The 17,862-nt window shown below is 36.0% G+C and overlaps 1 protein-coding gene across 1 annotated transcript in view; it reads left to right on the forward strand.

The window, feature by feature from the left end:
• Positions 1-1,455: 1,455 nt before the first annotated feature.
• The window catches only part of LOC113228499 (serine/threonine-protein kinase ATR), a 39,914-nt gene continuing 23,507 nt past the window's right edge, over positions 1,456-17,862 (forward strand). Inside the window, exons 1-14 of the mRNA XM_026461829.1 lie at positions 1,456-1,592; positions 1,741-1,866; positions 3,504-4,953; positions 5,064-5,618; positions 5,700-7,170; positions 7,246-7,448; positions 7,644-7,780; positions 7,944-8,033; positions 8,295-8,479; positions 9,465-9,687; positions 10,963-11,153; positions 12,299-12,438; positions 13,542-13,700; positions 16,746-16,972. Of these exons, the coding sequence (XP_026317614.1) occupies positions 1,456-1,592; positions 1,741-1,866; positions 3,504-4,953; positions 5,064-5,618; positions 5,700-7,170; positions 7,246-7,448; positions 7,644-7,780; positions 7,944-8,033; positions 8,295-8,479; positions 9,465-9,687; positions 10,963-11,153; positions 12,299-12,438; positions 13,542-13,700; positions 16,746-16,972 (5,294 nt within the window). The remainder of the gene's footprint in view (positions 1,593-1,740; positions 1,867-3,503; positions 4,954-5,063; positions 5,619-5,699; positions 7,171-7,245; positions 7,449-7,643; positions 7,781-7,943; positions 8,034-8,294; positions 8,480-9,464; positions 9,688-10,962; positions 11,154-12,298; positions 12,439-13,541; positions 13,701-16,745; positions 16,973-17,862) is intronic.

Raw genomic sequence — 17,862 nt, forward strand, 5'->3', positions numbered from 1 at the left:
ATCATTGTTTTTTACTGCTCGGATGTGTTCCTTCATACGATCGACAAGTGTGAAATATCGGGAAAATAAAAAGAAGTTATACCGTGGTAAGAAACCTGTTACTAGTGATAAAAATATAACTCTTTTTTTTACAATAAACTTACTTATCTTAAAACTTTTAGGGTCGTATTCTAGAACTCTACTTAATGCTCAAGTCAGGACTTGAGTATGATTCAAAGCACTAGAAATCATACTCAAGTCCTTGCCATTGGGGTCGTATTTCCAGTGCTTGAAATCATACTCAAGTCTGCTCAAATCCTGACTGACGACCCTAAAGTCGTATTCTAGAACTCTACTCAATACTCAAGTCAGGACTTGAGTATTGCAGTGAGCACTGAAAATCATACTCAAGTCCTTGCCATTAGAGTCGTATTTCCACAATCATACTCATCAAATCAATAAATTATATATACAATTAAAAAATCATACTCAAGTCTGCTCAAATCCTGACTTGAGCATTAAGTACAGTTCTGGAATACGACCCTGAGTGTTCTGCTCTTGCGTTTCGCTATAAACACAACGTTGCAAGCTTTTTTAACATAAAAGTCTATGCGCTTAAACGTTTTCTAAACGATTTTGTTAGCTTTACACAAAAGCGTTTAAAAAAAGCACGCTTTTTTTTAAAAAAAGCATAACGTGTAAACATTTAAAAAAAATAAAAATAAGCAGTTTTTCCCATCTCTGCAAACAAACACTTTTGTGATATACTTTTATTTCTTAATACGATAAAATACCCGTTTTTTTTATCTCAAGCCATCCTGCAATCCTGCATTGCGTCCAGCGAGACTTCATACGTTTGCCATACGCAGGATAGCACAGAACACTATACTCACAATGAGCAGGATAGTGTGTGAGCAGCCTACTGTCTGCGCGGCGGACTGCCATGCAGGTAGTGAATGAGCCGTTTTACCTAATTATAATTCATTATTATTATAGTGAATCACAAGACAGGTTCGACTCTATTTTGAAAAAGAACGGGAATGATTCGCTCTGGACCTTTTGGAGGGAAAAGTGTCGTTTGTTATTTTGACTTTTAATTATTTTGTAAAATCTAGTTTAAAGTGGAATAAGATAGTGCTATTGTGCCTTAATTGAAGGTTAAAACGCGAAATTAAACTAAAATACCCGCACCGGCCCGTTTTAAGGAATCCCGAGTCAATCCAAGCACGCCGCCTCAAATTGCCTATCCTCTTTGTGGCGGCCATGCTTACAGAAACATAATTAAACTTCATGTTTAGGCTGATGGCTTTGCCAAAGCCTTAATAAATAAAAATAAAAAAAGAGCGGGAATTGTCAACTGTCATTCGACCGATTTTGAGTTTTCCGACATAATGGTAGAATAATATATAAAAGGGATTTATTTTTGTGCTATTTTGATCTCGTCTTCACGCTAGGCTTATTAAACGTGTAATAGAAATGGAAGATGACAATCAAGACGGCCCACTTACGGTGTGGCAGATGTTTAATGCTCCTATTATGGTGCTATTCAACAACTTGGAACATGCCGAAGACGGACTTGATAGATTATTGACTTCAATTTTGAAATTATCGGGGTACGTGTGTAAAGTGTCGAAATTTCACTACCCTTGCGGTCTAAAGACCTTTATTAGATTATCATTTTACGTAATTAATTGCAAAATGTAAATAAACACTTAACCTAGACAGGATGTAGTAAATATAATATTTTTTTAATATTTGTAGTGATTTTTCCGAAGTTCTTGTACCAAGGTCTGCCTCTTCAAAATATCCGGAGTCTTATTATTGCGGTTTCAATACATGGCTACTGGGAAGGCTCTTCTATATTTGGTCTGTAAAACAATTAAACCGGTAAGTATACACAACTTATTTTAGTCGGTATTAACACGTTAATTTTTTACCTTTTGAGCTTGTGTTAGTAAAATATAACATATAGTAGTTAGAGATTAATAAAATATAACATAGAGAGTTAGATAGTAGTTAAATATAACATGTTATAAGTTTTAGTTATAGTCTGTTCCAATCCATTTTAAACAAAAAGTAAACAAACCTGTTTGGTTAAAATTCTAAAGCAATCACTCAATAAATCGAATAAGTAACACTTTCACGTATATTTCGAAGGTTTCAACTTGATATATCATCACTTTTTCCAACAATATTCATTTGAATAGCATCGTAAAATCGTATTTGAAAAATGATCGTTCAAAAGTGCGGTTATTATTCATCTATATTTCTATGACTTGCCTATGGTTGCATAGTGCTGTTTGAAACAAAAAACATTCAGTTCAATCAATTAAAGTTTTGAATGAGTATCTAAGTATTTTAAATATGCTTATATAGGTTATGTAAGGAAAACTGCTAGTATGACTCAATTGAACAAATCGATTCATTAAATTGTAGTTGGCGTTACAATTGGCCATCACTAAACCGTCTATGGTCGGGTCGGTGACTTTTTTGTTTATTTTTTGTTCAAAATGGATTGAAACAAAGTATACATCTATTTTATTTTAGTCCGGTTTAAAAAAAAAGGTTATTGTCATTGACTTACAAATAAATGGACGTCAGGTCCGCGCTAAAAAGTGTCAGAACTTACAGGGCGTTAAAATCGTATACAGAGCGTCAATCACGCTTTAGTTCTACTGGGAATTGAACCTGGGACCACGAACGATGGAATTTATTCCGGGGCATAACTCAGAACACCCAGGTCAAAACAACTTTCGAAAAGTTCACATTTAGTTTTATAGTTGATTGAGCTGATTTTTTACGGTTTTTTAAAAAAATCTCGAATAACTCGAGAAATCGGGTACGAGAATTCTCGAAAGTCAAGAAAAAAAAGTCAGACACCCTAGCTCGTAATAAATGGCATTGTATAAAATTCAACATTTACATATAAAATTTATTTATAAATAATAAAGGCTACTCCATTATACCTGTGTTCAAGTAGTTTTCACTAGAAGCTACATATGGTGCATTTTGGTAAGTTTCCAGTAGAAGCTGAATATGGTGTTTTTTTGCGCCTTTCAATTGTTGCAAGCAAAATTAGGCAGTACTGTAATGACATTACAATTTAAATTCAACGTTTTAGCTTTTTCATATTCCTTTACATGTCACTATGTTTAAATAGGTTGACTTGGGACATTTTTTTCGTGGTTTTAGTATTAGACCCCTCGTCCATTTATTTGTAAGTCAATGGTTATTGTGTAAAAAAAGATTGTTTATTTATTTGGGACAACTTACAATAATAGTAATTTACAAGTTGTGTTGTTTCATTTACAAGTTGGTACGGCATGTGTTTATATATTGGAATAAGATAACAATAATTCAGTACTTACTAATATGCCGTTTAAGCTTGATATAACATGCACTTATTGTTTACTCTAAGTATTTATGTTAATTATGAAACACTTTATTAAATGAATTTTTTTTTGTGCTGAGTGAGTAAAGTTTGTTTTCTTGTTAAATGTGTATGTATGTGTTGTCTTTTGCAGAATACATGTGTCGTCGAAAGAAGCTCAATTAAAAATTCTAAATATATTGGGCATGAATGGAGCACCTTTCTATGAAAAGATTCACTTTGAATATTGTTCAATTCTCAGAAAATTGGTACATTATTACAAAGACCATTCAGATCCCAATGAAAGTATAGAATTGAAGCTTGAAAACTTTACATCAGAACAGATTGATGATCAAAATCTTCCACTGAATTTAGAGCCAATATTTGTTGAAGTAAATGACATCAAGACATGTAAAATTTTAATAGATTTTACTTTACAGCTGCTGTCCAGAAGTATACCCATAAATTCCTTGCATATTGCTAAAACTAAGATATCACACGAAGAATTATTTAATGAAGTCTTGTTCATGTTAGGAAACTTTAGCACAGATCTGAAACTAGTCTCGCTCAAGTTTTTTTCCAATCTCTTAATCAATTATAACCAAGTAGCTGTATTCAAATTCCAAAAGACGTTTCCAAATATTTTCACAGAGTTACTGAATTGTTTAGAAGCTGTAGTTAATGCAATGGAAGTGCTACATGACAAAGGAGAAATCAGCATGATGCATTTAGACAAATTTAATGATGTCATAAGTAACTTACTTACAATTATTGAAAGTAATTATGACAATGAACATGAACGGGCATTATTGACAATATGTACAACAATACTACAGACAAAAAGCAAAGTTTTCAATAAACACTTAAAGTTGTATTGTCTATCGCTTAGCAACATTTTACAATTTCCGCAAGCCATTACTAGTATCAAAAATAGAGATGCTAGTGAGGTAGAAAAGCTATCCCATTACTATTACACCAAGATAATGGCACATGTGGCAAATATTAGTGAAAGCATAGAGCATGTTCCATTATCAGATAGTTGGCATTATTGTCAAGTAAGTGATGTTATTTGGGATGCAATGATGGCTTGCTGTGATAAACATGATGACAAACTACTGATATCTTATCATTTAAAGAGATGTTTAGTTGTATTGACCATTCTACAGAAAGTTCAAGTCAATATGCAAGTGCTATTCAATGGCACAGACAGTCGTCTTCGTTGTGATTCTTTATTACAAAAAAAGCATTGCTTGGATGGCTTAAGAATTTTATTAAAATTAATGAGTGAACATACACATGACTTTCTACAAGACAACAAACATTTAAAATTGGGTCTAGATGTTATATTTAGTGTAATAATTCCTTATGGTTATTGTACACAATTTGAAACAATTAATCCAATATTCGAGATTTTATATGGTCATTTGACATCAGTTAGTAAAGAATACTATGATAAAAACAGGGAAAATGTCGATACTTTAGTTTTGAAATATATACTAGCATTGAAATTGCACATAAAGTTTGACAGTGAAGAGAAAAATCAAAGAATCTTATCATTGATTTACAGTTTAAATGAAAGAAAAACTACAGATGTGTGTAAAGAGGTATGTTGATCTGGTCAGTACCTAGCTGTTGAGTCAAGTAGTACTGATTGGAATTTGCAATAAATATAATAATATTCTTAATATATTATATGAAAATGATTGGATTTCAGATAATTACGTTGTGCCCGTTAATTCTACTGAACAAAGCGACTTTTAAAAACATCTCAGCAGGGAAACTGATTGGAGATATTTTAATACCAGCATTTCTTACAAAAGACGAAGAAATTCAAAAGGAAATTTCCAAAACTGTACCAGTCCTAGCTTGCATATCAATGAGTTCTTATTGTGTGGTAATTACAACTGTCAAAGATTTAGGGCATACTATATTCTCCAGTGGAACTTTGCATATATCTGTTGTTTGCTCAAAATGCCATAATGGAAATGAAATTGTTAACATGAAAAAACCAAATATAGAAATCTTCTCAGAATCTGATTCTGCTACAACATCCAAACTGCAAACTGTTATTGGCCTTCGTCATTTGTTTTCTAAGTTTTTAAACGAAAAACAATATAAAGCTATTGAGAACACTGAATATTGGAAAGTTTTTGAGAGGTTGAGCAACCATTATTATGCCTTTAATTATGGACTTTCAACCGAAATTGTTCGAGAAGAAAATTGTTCCCAGATACTGAAGTCTCTTAAAGCATATGTTGACAATTCTATTGTGAGTACGTGCCTTAATATTTAAGAGATATTTTGCAGGAAATAATAACCAAGGATGGTTTGTCAATTTTTAATTTTTCAGGTTGAGAACGACATTGAATGGAATGGTAACAAGGAGGCAGCTTTTGTTCTGTGCATAAATATTTTGGTCAGAACAACGAAATTATGTCTAGAAAACAATGACTATACTGTACAAGCACAAACATTGAACAATATAAAAGAATTTGGAATGAAGAACAATGATAAAGTTGTTTTACCAGTAACAAAGTTATTGGTGTATTTTATTATGCATCCACAATGCTCTCTTGGACCTAAAGCTGTTGTTTACTTGAGAGAGGTATGCGAAAGACAAGGATTCACACCCAATCAAGTGTACCACAGATTCAAGAAGGATTACTGCAGACTGTTTGTGGAATGCAGTTTATATAACGGCAAAGATTTTGCCATTGCACTTCTCAAAGTTGTCAGGGCGTTCGGTTTTGTTGGATACCGAGATTTCATTTCAAAAGATGTCCACCATTTTCTGCCGTACCTTATACCTTATTCAGTAACTATAAAAGAAGTTCCGTCAATGATTGAGGAAATAGCGTCTTTGGTACAATGTTCGGGGTCTGATTTTCTCGTTGAGCGATTCCCACACATTTATGTTCATGTTTATCTGAATGAACATAAAGATGTGTCGAAAAAATGCTATGATATTATCGAGAAATTGACAAAGACCTCCATACTAAACTTGATAAAGAAGCACTTCAGAGTGATATTGACTGAATTCCTGTTGCAATATTGTTGCAATACAGAAAAGGTCTTGAATGCTTGCAGATTCCTGGCTTGTCATGACCCTGATGTCTCGACAGCAATTGACAGTATAGGCATGAGCACTACCCAAATAGCAGATTTTTTGAATCCAAAATTTTTGGGCGTCCTGGCTTATTTTGATCATAAATTGGTCAATGCTAAAGTGGCATTATCGGTCAAGAGAAAGGCGTTGAAGAGTTTTCCTGATATTATGCAACTAATGGGAGTCAAGTATTTGACTCCGTTAAGATTTAAAGTGCTAGCAACCTTGAGATCTGCTCTGCCATTAGCGAAGGAGTTTCCGAAAATACTAGCTGAAGCATGGAGCGCATTCATTCATAACATAGACAGTATATCTTTGGGGCCATTGTTGTCAAATCTTGCAGTTTCATTAATACAGCAGTTTGAACATGCACCGCAAGAAATCAATAAAATACTCCACTATCTTGTCTTGAACAATGAGAATCTGCTGAGCTCTCACATGTCTGATTTGTTCTTTTTGGAGAACACCAAAATATCTGAAAAAATTAAGATGGTTATCAAAAGGCATGTGCGAAGAACGCAGCCTGAAGAATTTTTAGACAAGATTAAGTGGTACTTACAGCATTTGAACCAAGATATACCTAGTATTAAAGCATACGCTTTCTCCCACTTGGACAAGCTATTAAAGATGAATAGAATTGACATTCACAAAGCGATTTTTGCTGGAAAATCTATTGATCCCATTATAGTGGACCTAATAGATGCTTTACTGCTTGGTAAGGATAAGATGTATATTTCAGAGCTTGTCCATCTGTAGTCTTGATTTTACCTTATGTCGTATTCTTTGTTAGGATGTAAGGACTCAGATTCCCAAGTAAGCGCTGCAAGTGGCGCGTGTCTTGGTCAACTTGGAGCGATAGAAGCAGGTCATCTTCCGCGGCAGTACGTACAACCCGACCGCTCTCCATTCGCCTTCTCGATTGGCGACAACTGCTTCGCTGCCACTGCCCTTGTAGAACTTTGTAGAGCTTTTCAGTATGAGAAAGATACCACGGTAAGTGGTACTTTAACGATATCCACTTACTAAATGAATTTAGTAGACTTAGGCCACACATTCGCAACAGTGGTGCGTTCATAATATATTGCGAATTTGTGGCCTTAAAGATCATATTCAGATTGAATGTAACCACCATTTCTTCATTGTCTGCTTCGAATTAAAAGTAGAATAAGTAAATAGAAAACATTTCAGAACATGGATTGTTACGCCCTAACCATACAGGAGATGTTAAAAATTTACGATGTATCACCCACTGGTAGCAAAAAAGAAGTCTGGGAGAGTTTTCCTGAGCATATGCATCAGATTATGCATCCTTTGCTTAGTTCAAAGTAAGGGAAATACAAATTCTTTACATTTTTATAAAAACTGAAGTTAGCTAAAGAATGAGAAAAACAGATTGCGTTCTTTTCTTCATCTTTTGCTTTATTTTCACTTTTTTTATAAGTTGTGCTGCGAGTTTTAATTTATTGGTTCTTAATTTCATTATTTCAGATACATTTTGGCGTATCCTTCTCAGCCAAAGAAAGCACACCCTTTATTTGGATCGGCTTATGCTACCACGTTTCTTGAATGGGCTTACAAGTAAGTTCACCACCTTGAACCTCAGTGTAACGGCCTGCTTTTAATAGTAACAGTTAAAAAGAGTTAACAATACTCGGAGAAGTTATGAATATGTTGTAATGGTACAAAGACAACTACATAAAATTGTTGCATGTATGACAGTTGGTGGGTTTTGCAACAGGGTGCTCATGTACTGAGAAATGGAATATTTTGTAAATATTTTCTACTTTTTACTTTATTTTAAAAAATGTCACTGTTAATTGGCTGACATTTTTTTATTAGCTGGGCTGGTCAACTGATTCCTCTAATAGAATCTGAAAGCATCCGCGAACTCCTGCGCACAGTTCAACCAAGCATGCGCCGTGACGTCAGAACGTTATTCTTATTTTTGCCGTATGTGTTACTCCACTCTATAATGTCTAAGAACAACCCGCAGTACGTGCAGGAGGAAATTCTTGCCGTTATTGGTGAGTTTCGTGTGTTATTTGTAAATAAAAGTCATCTGAATTACTTTGGAACATGGTGCCTTAACCTCGACTAAGTAAAAATGGCGAGCTAAGCAAGTTTCGTATTGAGACAACGAACTTCGCCTAAGTTTAAGTAAGAAAATAAATGAAACTTTGAGTGTACTTCGTAATTTTTTTGCTTATATGTATAAAGCTATTTTTTTACGTACGAAAAACTTGGTTAGCTCCACATAACAATAAATACAGTAGAAGTGCTTAATTGGCATGCTACGTATGCCAACAGTACGTGGAGTTCCACATACTTGAGCTCAGTCCAATATTTGTATGGCTTACATTTATTTCTCTCTCGTGAGTTTGTGTGTAATTTGTGGTTGTCTATGTGTGTCCATGGCACCCGCGACTCATGGTTTTCCTAGTGGGGGCTATTTTGAGTGTGTCCGTTATTATTATTATAATATTATATTATATCACCGTTAAGTCTTATTTTATTTAATTTTAATAAATTTTCAATTTTCTGTTTATCGTAATATTTTTTTTGTTACAAGAAACGAAAGTAAACCTTATACCGATGCAATATGGTAGCTTCTTCGTCGTTCACCTATTGACCGCTAGACCGCTATATGGTAGCACATTGATTAAAATTTTAATTATAAATATATAAAATCAAAACATCGTAACTTGCAATAATAGGTATTGAACTTTCAACGATGATGTGCCAAAAGAGTAAAGTTTAAATTATATTAACAGTCCAGAATTCGTTACATTTTTATAAATTAGAAACTACGATCAATCCTTATCAAGATTTCCTATGTTTAAATTATGAATGTCTGAGTTTTGGGGACAGCGGTTTTGATCTTTGATCACTTCCATTGTTTTTTTCTTCCGTTCTTAGGTCGAATTTTTGCTTAGTTGAAGTTGAAAGTTCGTTTTATAATCTCAGGTACTCAATTGACTGCCTTTAAAGGTTGAATTAAATTGTTAATAGGTCTCGAGAACTTTGAACATGAAACAACGGTAGCAACAGAGCGAACCAAATATAAAATGTTACGTCACATCAGAATGACTCCTAGCATCAACAGTATACAAGCTGAGGAAGGAAATCAGAGTAAATGTTGTAAAACGATATATACACTGTTCGACTTTCTGAACAGATGGCTTTTGGAGTGGTGTCATTCAAAGCAACGGCCGTTGGAAAACGAGAATTATAAGTAAGTGTTTATTGTATTTTCTATAATGTATGAAAAATTTAAAAATATTGTTGAACTCTGAATTTTTGAAAAAAAAATACTTGGAACGCTATACATAAAATTTACACTTTGAATTTTTGATTGAATAATGATCGTAAACGCAACATTCCCATGTCATGCAATGATCCTTTACAATGCTCTTGTTGCTACTTTTATTATTTTAATTTAATTTTATAAAAGTAAATTAGATATCTTTTTTATTTCAATATGTGTAGTGTTTATAATGCCACTTTTGCTGCTTCTTTATAATGTCAAGTCACGGCGCAGAAGGCGAGGTTGCTTTTGCGGCATGTGACGTCAAACATGCTTTAACTCATCTCAGACCCATTTGAACAACTTACTTAAAATTGTCTAATTTTGTTTTTATTTTAATAATAATGTCTTTTATAGAATCTTTACGCCTTATTGTACTAATTCATCTCATATAACTTTTTACTCAATTATCAAACTCAATTTTACTAAATTATCAAACTTACATTCACAATTCAATTCACTATACTGTAATGTCAATACGTCTATGTCTACGTTTGTATCAGCCAGATTTTACGTTGTCTTAGTTACATAGCTTCATTTCTTTCAATGGTAGTTTTCGCTATTTCTTTAGTAAAGAAAAAATTCCCTGTGTCATGACATGACATGCAGGCACAATCGACCATAATGTCCTAAATTATTCTCACGGGCCTTTTCATTACATTATCGACCTATGGATTTTTTTCATCAATATTAAGCAAAAAGTTTTTATGCTCGAAAAATCTGACCGTATATTTCGCATAAACTTAAAGTATAAAAAGAGTAAACATTTGCAATTTAATTATATTTTACTAAATTTATTTTGTGAATACAAATTCTACAGTATTTTTAGAATTTGGAAATTATTTATTGTATGTCTAATACACTGGCTGCATGTGTTTGTTCCTTTTACAACATTTTTTTTTAGTTGTATTATCAATGGAAGAGTAGCTGGCAATTTGTTTAAAAAAATTTAATAACCCGCCGTTTACAAAATCCGTAAATGTTGTGTTGTACAGCGACATTTATTTATACAAGAAATAAATTATCGTTGTATCTATTTCCTCGCAAATTTGATGAAAGACATTGTATGTAGCACGGGCGGTAAAAATTACAACCTTTAGTCATTAGAGCCCTCAGCCTTCGGCTTCGGGTTTCTTATAAGCTCTCGTTAGTAATTTCTTATTTACCGCCCTTTACACAATGTACTATTATTTTACTTTATAGAGCAATATCCTCATTTATGGAGAAATTCGACAAGCTAACAATAGCACAAGGCAACTTCTTATGTGGCGAGTTGGAGCGAGCTTTGCAATATCTCGAGCTGTATATGGACGAACGGCAGGGAAGGATCCAGGAACAGCTGCCGTTCTTGGCTGAGATTTACGCTTTATTGGATGAACCGGACGCCGTTGCTGGTATGTAGTCATTAGATAACCGTATAGAAAATTCTTAGTGTTTTGTTGTCGTGGTGTTGTTTATTACACCACGACAACGAGATTATTATTACACGTAATGATTATTATTACACTTTATTAAGCTACATGTGACATACTTCAAAAGTGCTTTTATCACATGAAAATAATATGAACTACAGTAGCAGTAGAGCACCTTGTGAAAGAGTTTGTCCAGGGAAGTACTGCCACCTTACCTATTTCTGCCGTCAAGCAGTAATGTGAGCATTACTGCTTTCCGGTCTTGAAGGGTAAGGATGCTCTAGTGAAATTACAGGCACATAGGACTTGTCAACTTCCGTCTCAGGGTGACGGGCGCAGTGGCAGTGCCCCTAAGATCTTTGCGATTTAATGCTCTTAGTGGCACTGCAGTTGTTATGGACAGGCATGTCGCCAGACGCACGACTTGTTCGTCTCATCACTTGGTGTTGGTGGTAGAAAAAAACGACATGAAACTAATTATGCATGTGTAAAATTTTCTAAATTTCCTAATTAAAATCGAGTTCTTAGATTTTCACAATTGTTGCAAGTAGGAAATGAAACATTTTAAATATATATTTTTTAATACTTTCATTTGTGTATTCTATAGACTATTGATGAGTCTATAGAAAACACCGTAATTCAACTTATGCAAGAATTAATTTTAACTACGAACAATATGTACATGAATGTAGAAACTTAATACTAGTCGCACCATTTCATAATTATTATTCAAAACAAACTTAAAATTCTTTACATGTTTACGTTAACCAATTTACATGTTTTTTAAAGTCATGTGAAGTCACCGTACACACTTGGGACCATATAAACACCTGGTTAATATATAATATGTTTATTAAAAAATGTAACATTCCAATTGTCCAATTGTTATGCGAACAATTAAACTAAGAATAAAATAATATTAGGCCGATTTTCCAGTCACGCTGACGCTCGGCATTGATCGGCGTATTTATATTTTTGTACTGAAGTTATTTCTAATAACACTGATTGCTCATCGCAGAGCAACCTTCGCGCCGTTGGCGAATAAGCTTGCCTCGTTCGCCAGGAGTTAAGACTTCGCCTTCGCCCAATCAGCGTTATTAGAAAAATAGCATTATGAATCTTTACAGGAATTTTATCAATCAAAAGATCAGAGCCGTCTTTAAAAGAGCTAATCCTGGCCCAAGTAGTGACTGGTAGGCTTCAAGACGCGGCGTTATGTTACGAGCGACTTGCACAAGAAGGACAGCTCGATAGACATAGTTTGCAGGTATGTGTTTTGTCTAAGAGCGCTTGCGCACTACGTCCGATCCTTATCAGTTCCGAATCCGAGAAATGACTGTCCGAAAGACACAGGTATTATTTTATCTCTAGGTTCATACTTTCTCTTCGAATCGGAGCAACATCCGAAGTGTGTCCGAGTTTTCTAGATTTGTATAGGCTTGGATTCGGAGCGAATACGCTTAGGATGTGGTATCGTGAGCTCTGTGTAGAAATAGTAGAAGTAGGGCTCCTTGTGAAGGATGTAGTTCAGCGAAGTACTGCCACCTTACCTATTTCTGCGTTCCGGTTTTGAAGGGTAAGGGTGCTGATGAAATTACAGGTTCATGGGACTTGTCAACTTATGTCTCAAGGTGACGGGTCCAGTGGCAATGTCCCTCAGATTTTGTGACTTGGGAGTATCGCTTATCACTAGACCCACGACTTGTTCGACCCGTCGCTTGGTATCATGAAAAAAAGCAAGGAAAGAAACGAAGAAAGGAAATTTATGATTAGAATTTGCCTACCAATTTCTTTTCTAACCGGTCGATCGAGTAAGGGCGTCTTGAAATTAGTAATAAATCCGCGTTACTTTATTACACCGCGTTATTACATTAGCTGAGTGGATCCTTTTACATACGTTACAGCCGCACACATGACATTTATTCAAATTAAGTTGACTGTTTTATAATTAGATTATGTTTCGTTGTTTTTTTTAATATATTTTTTTGTTTTTTTTACTTTTGGTTTGTCTTTTTTTTATTTCCTTCTGTATATTTTCGTGTTGAGTATTCTAAATCATATGTTTATAGAAGCGCTGCAGTGGCGCCACTGTGGCGCTGCAGTCGCGCCACTAATTTTCATACAATATTTAGAAGCGCAGTAGCAGCGCCACTGTCGAGACACGCGCGCCACTTTTGAAGTCACAATTAGTGAACTAAAAATTACTGAAGCGTGCAGCTACCGCGTCACAGTTGCGCCACTGTTGCGCGACTTCGACGCTTCTACTAGCGTGTAATTTGAAGGAATTTTGAAGTCTTCAAATTAGACGATTCATTAGCCCATGTATCGTATAATTTTTTTTTACAGAATATGATGTGTATTTTGTTTCAGGGCATGATAGACTGTTACCTGGGCTTAGATCAGCCGTTCACAGCACATCGTTTGCTTAGCGAACACGAGTCTGATGACAGGATGATGGAGCTAGCTGCTGAGCCGCTATGGCGCCTGGGCCGGTTTGATCGACTCGAGGACTTAGCGAAAAAACCTGTGGTTAGTGCTTGTATAATTATTAGAGTTGCAACGAATATTATTAGCTTATTCAGCCTGTTTTTTGCTATTCGACTGAATACGAAAAAAAAACACATTAAAGAATACTAAGAAAATACAAAAACTGTAATAAGATCAGTAATAAGAAAAACAGTAAATTATCATGTAAATTTTACGAATGCTGAAGTTGCTAAACATACATTGAAAGTTCGGGAAAATGCAATTATTATTTGTATAATTAATAATTGAAATATTTAAATTAGTAATTTTATACGCGATCAAAAAGATAACATATCAAATAAAAACTACTATTTATTATGTACTTTACTCATGAGTAAATAAACGCTAACAAAATCAAACAAGTATTTACTTACTTGCCAGCAAAAATAAAATTAAGTTTTCGAAAGCTAAATAATTTAAAAGTAATAAATAATTACTTTTTTCATTAAGTTCATACACATGAATTTAAATTATAAACTTTTTTCATTGTACAAAATTATTTACTATGCCGTGAAAGAGTTCCTCCAGGGAAGTACTGCCACGTTACCTTTTTCTGCCGTCAAGCAGTATTGTGAGCATTACTGCGATCCGGTTTTGAAGGGTAAGGGTGCTGGTGAAACTTGAAGAAGAAGAAAGTGGCACTACAACTGCTGTAGACAGGCTTTGCTGTCGGTTATGTCGGTGCGCCTCCGCCGCCGCCGCCGCCGCGTTTTTCCTCGCGCCACCGCCGCCGACAAATGCAATCGGCGCGCCGTTCAGTTCGATCAGGCGCTCCGATCGTACGCACGCGCACGCTTCCGTATTGTGTATGCGAAAATGGCGACGCCAGAAAATTACTTTTCTAAGATAATTTTTTTTTTTATAAAATGTAAGTTCGCATTTGACCTCCATCTCACCTGATGGAAAGTAACGATGAGGTCGACAATGGACCATGCACACCTAAATAATGCCCATTCACTTTCGCCTTGAAAAGGCCGAAGTTATAACGTTCAGGGAACAAGTCTGCAGGCGAACAAGTCTGCAGGCAGGGAATTCCACTCCATAGCCGTTCGCCATATCAACGTGGAAGCGTAACGCGTGCGAATCTTTGGAATATCCACGACATAGAGGTGGAACCTACGCCTACGCCTAGTCTTCCGGTGATGGAAAGGGGAAAGCGGAATTAAGTCGTGTAATTCCATCGCACACTCTCCGTGAAATATGCTGTAAAATACCGATAAGCTGGCAACTTTAGGGCGGTGTTCAAGGCTCTGCAGCTTCGCCTCTACTGATTCCGAGTCACCTATAAGCTTCTTGCCACGCTTGTCAATTGAATCCAAGGTGGCCATTTGGTATGTAGCAGAGCCATCGTAAAGGTGGCAGCAGTTCTCCATGCACGATCGGACTTGTGCTTAGTACAGCTGAAGCAACTGTCCCGGTGTGAAGTAACGCCTTACCCTGGAAAGGATCTCAAGCTTCCTTGCTGCATGTTTGGCCATGGATTCAATGTATCTGCCGAAGTACAAATTGGACGACAGGTCCATTCCAAGTAGCTGGAGACAGTCGGCTATCGGTGTGGATATATCACGAAAAGTCGGAGTCAGCTCAAAGGGACTCCGTTTTGTGGAGAATAGACACGCCTGCGTTTTGGTAGCGTTAAATTTGACAAGATTGGCATCGCCTCAATCGGAGACTGCCTTGAGTGTCAAATCCAAACGGCTAACCATAGACTCTCAACACGATTGGATTTCCTCTCCATTGACCCTTGTATTGGTCAAGTACCTATCTACAACAACAACTGTGTTGTCATCAGCATACGCAAAGGTACCTGGAATTAACATACCATTGATATGCAGCGGAAAGAGAGTTCCAGACAGTACTGAACCTTGAGGAATCTATCGCTATATGTTCGGAAGAGTAGCCTTCTAAGACCACTCGAATGGAATGCTCGCTCAAGAAATCTGAGATCCAATTGCAAAGATCAGTGGGAAACCCATAAGAGGTTAAGCTTACTTAAAAGACTTGAGTGGCAGACCCTGTCAAAGGCTTTAGAAATGTTTAAAGACACTGCAAGTGCTTCGCCTAGCTTTTCTATAGCCTCGCTACGTATGTGACAGGCATATACAAGAAGATCCCCAGTAGATCGTCGCCCTCCCCTCGTCGGAATCCGTACTGGCGATCACGGAGGAGGTCGTTGTCTTCAAGGTACGACAGGAGACGGTTGTTGAGTATTTATATGTATTTATATATTATTATTATATTTATGTTATATTGCAGAGTCAGCTCTGCTTCCTTTTTTCGGCAAAGGTTGCACGTTTGCAAGCTTCCACGACCCGGGAACTACACCAGTCTAAAGTGAGAGGCGATATGGGCGTGTGAGAACAGGAGACAACTCAGGCGCATAGTAACTTAGTACTAGTGCTGGAATTCCATCTGGCCCGCTAGCTTTATTCACGTCTAGATTCCGCAAAGTTCTAAGTACTTCTTTTTGGCGTATGCGAATTGGCGCCATAGTGTAGCCAGCCTGAGGTAAGATGAGATCCAGACTTTGCAAAGAGTGAGGCAAAAAGGTTTGCCTGGTCTTCTGCAGTATAGGCCAGCGTGCCGTCAGCAGAGGTGGCATAGATGGGCGACAAAAGTTTTTTAGTGACTTTATATTTAAAGATGTTTTGTTTAAAAAAAATATTTGTCAATTTCTGGCGTTGCAATTTTCACTACGCGTACACAATACGGAAGCGTGCGCGTGCGTACGATCGGAGCGTCTGATCGAACTGATAAAAATTTGATTACTATAGAAAATACGTTATTTTATTTTTTCCTTTGAAAAAGTATTTGTATAACGGTTTTTGTAAAAACAAACAGTCGTTCAAAAAATCGTTTTAGGGTCGCGCTTGCACCGCCGAAACGCCGCCGCCGTCGATACTTTTTCGTCGGCACGCCTCCGCCGGTTGGTCTATTATATGGCGCTCATATCTAGTCGCTTACCACCAGGCGCATGACTTGTATATCCTGTCACTTAGTACTATAAAAAATATGTATTTTTGGTAAGGATAGTAAAATTTATTTCAGCCGACATGTCGAGAGAACTGGGGACTCCTAATGGGCAAGGTACTGCTTGCATATCGTAACCAAGACCACGATGCATTCGTCGCATCTTGCAATAATGCTATGAGTAGGTTGCTGGCTCAAATGGACGGGGAGACGAAAGGCGAGAGCGCGCTACGCAGTGGATATCAAAGTGTGCTTGGTTTGCATATCGTGAGCGAAGCTGGACATGTTGAGGAAGTTTTGAGAAGGTGGCCTATTATTATTAATTATTTAGTTAATTTTTTCTATGTGGCATATTATTTGTGGATTAATAGTAGGGTTAGGTGAGGTAAGAGGAACACCGGGCGAACAGGGACTTGAAACCTTAACTCATAATCTAGAAGAGTTTAGTACTGTAGTCTCTTAGTCGATAAAACGGACAAACAAATTAGTTTAAACGATTTTAAAGAGATGTCGCTACAATGCTCCAAATCCAAAAGTTTTTGACAATTGTGAAATCTTGAGAACACGTGTGTTTCTTAACTCGGCATTGGCGGAATCATCGATGGTATCGATGGAGCTATAACATTCTAAAGAAGAAGAGGTATCATTACCTTTATACATTGACTTACAATTATATGGACGTCGGGTCCGCGCTAAAAAGTGTCCGAACTTATAGGCCGTTAAAATCGTATACAGAGCGTCATTCACGCTTTAGTCTTCGTTTGTTCGACTGACAGCGCGCTTGTCAATGATGCCGTATTGTGTAGTAAAACCTTGTAAAAATTACTCAACTAAAATGAAAAACAGGATGGTATATCATATTTTCAGTAAGTACTACATTGTGTTATCATAGTTATCATTTAAAAGTGTTATTTTATGCACTATTATATATAGTATTTAATTTATATTTAAATTAATCGTAAATATAAATTACAAAAACAATCAAAATAATCAAATAGTTAACTGTCTCTTTCCGACTCATAGCTTGCGTAAAAGACTGAAAGAGACCCAACACGTCAATTTCAATTGTTTCAAACACAAGCTTTTGAAATATTTAGAACAAAAATTTCATAGAGTCGCTTTGATGCTAATGTTATTATTAAAATATTTTTTAACACATGTTAGTAATACTTTCAAGTATTGTTGTACTCTTTCT

Source organism: Hyposmocoma kahamanoa, unplaced genomic scaffold (genome assembly GCF_003589595.1).
Source record: "Hyposmocoma kahamanoa isolate Upper Pololo Valley unplaced genomic scaffold, ASM358959v1 232, whole genome shotgun sequence".
NCBI classification, from domain to species: domain Eukaryota; kingdom Metazoa; phylum Arthropoda; class Insecta; order Lepidoptera; family Cosmopterigidae; genus Hyposmocoma; species Hyposmocoma kahamanoa.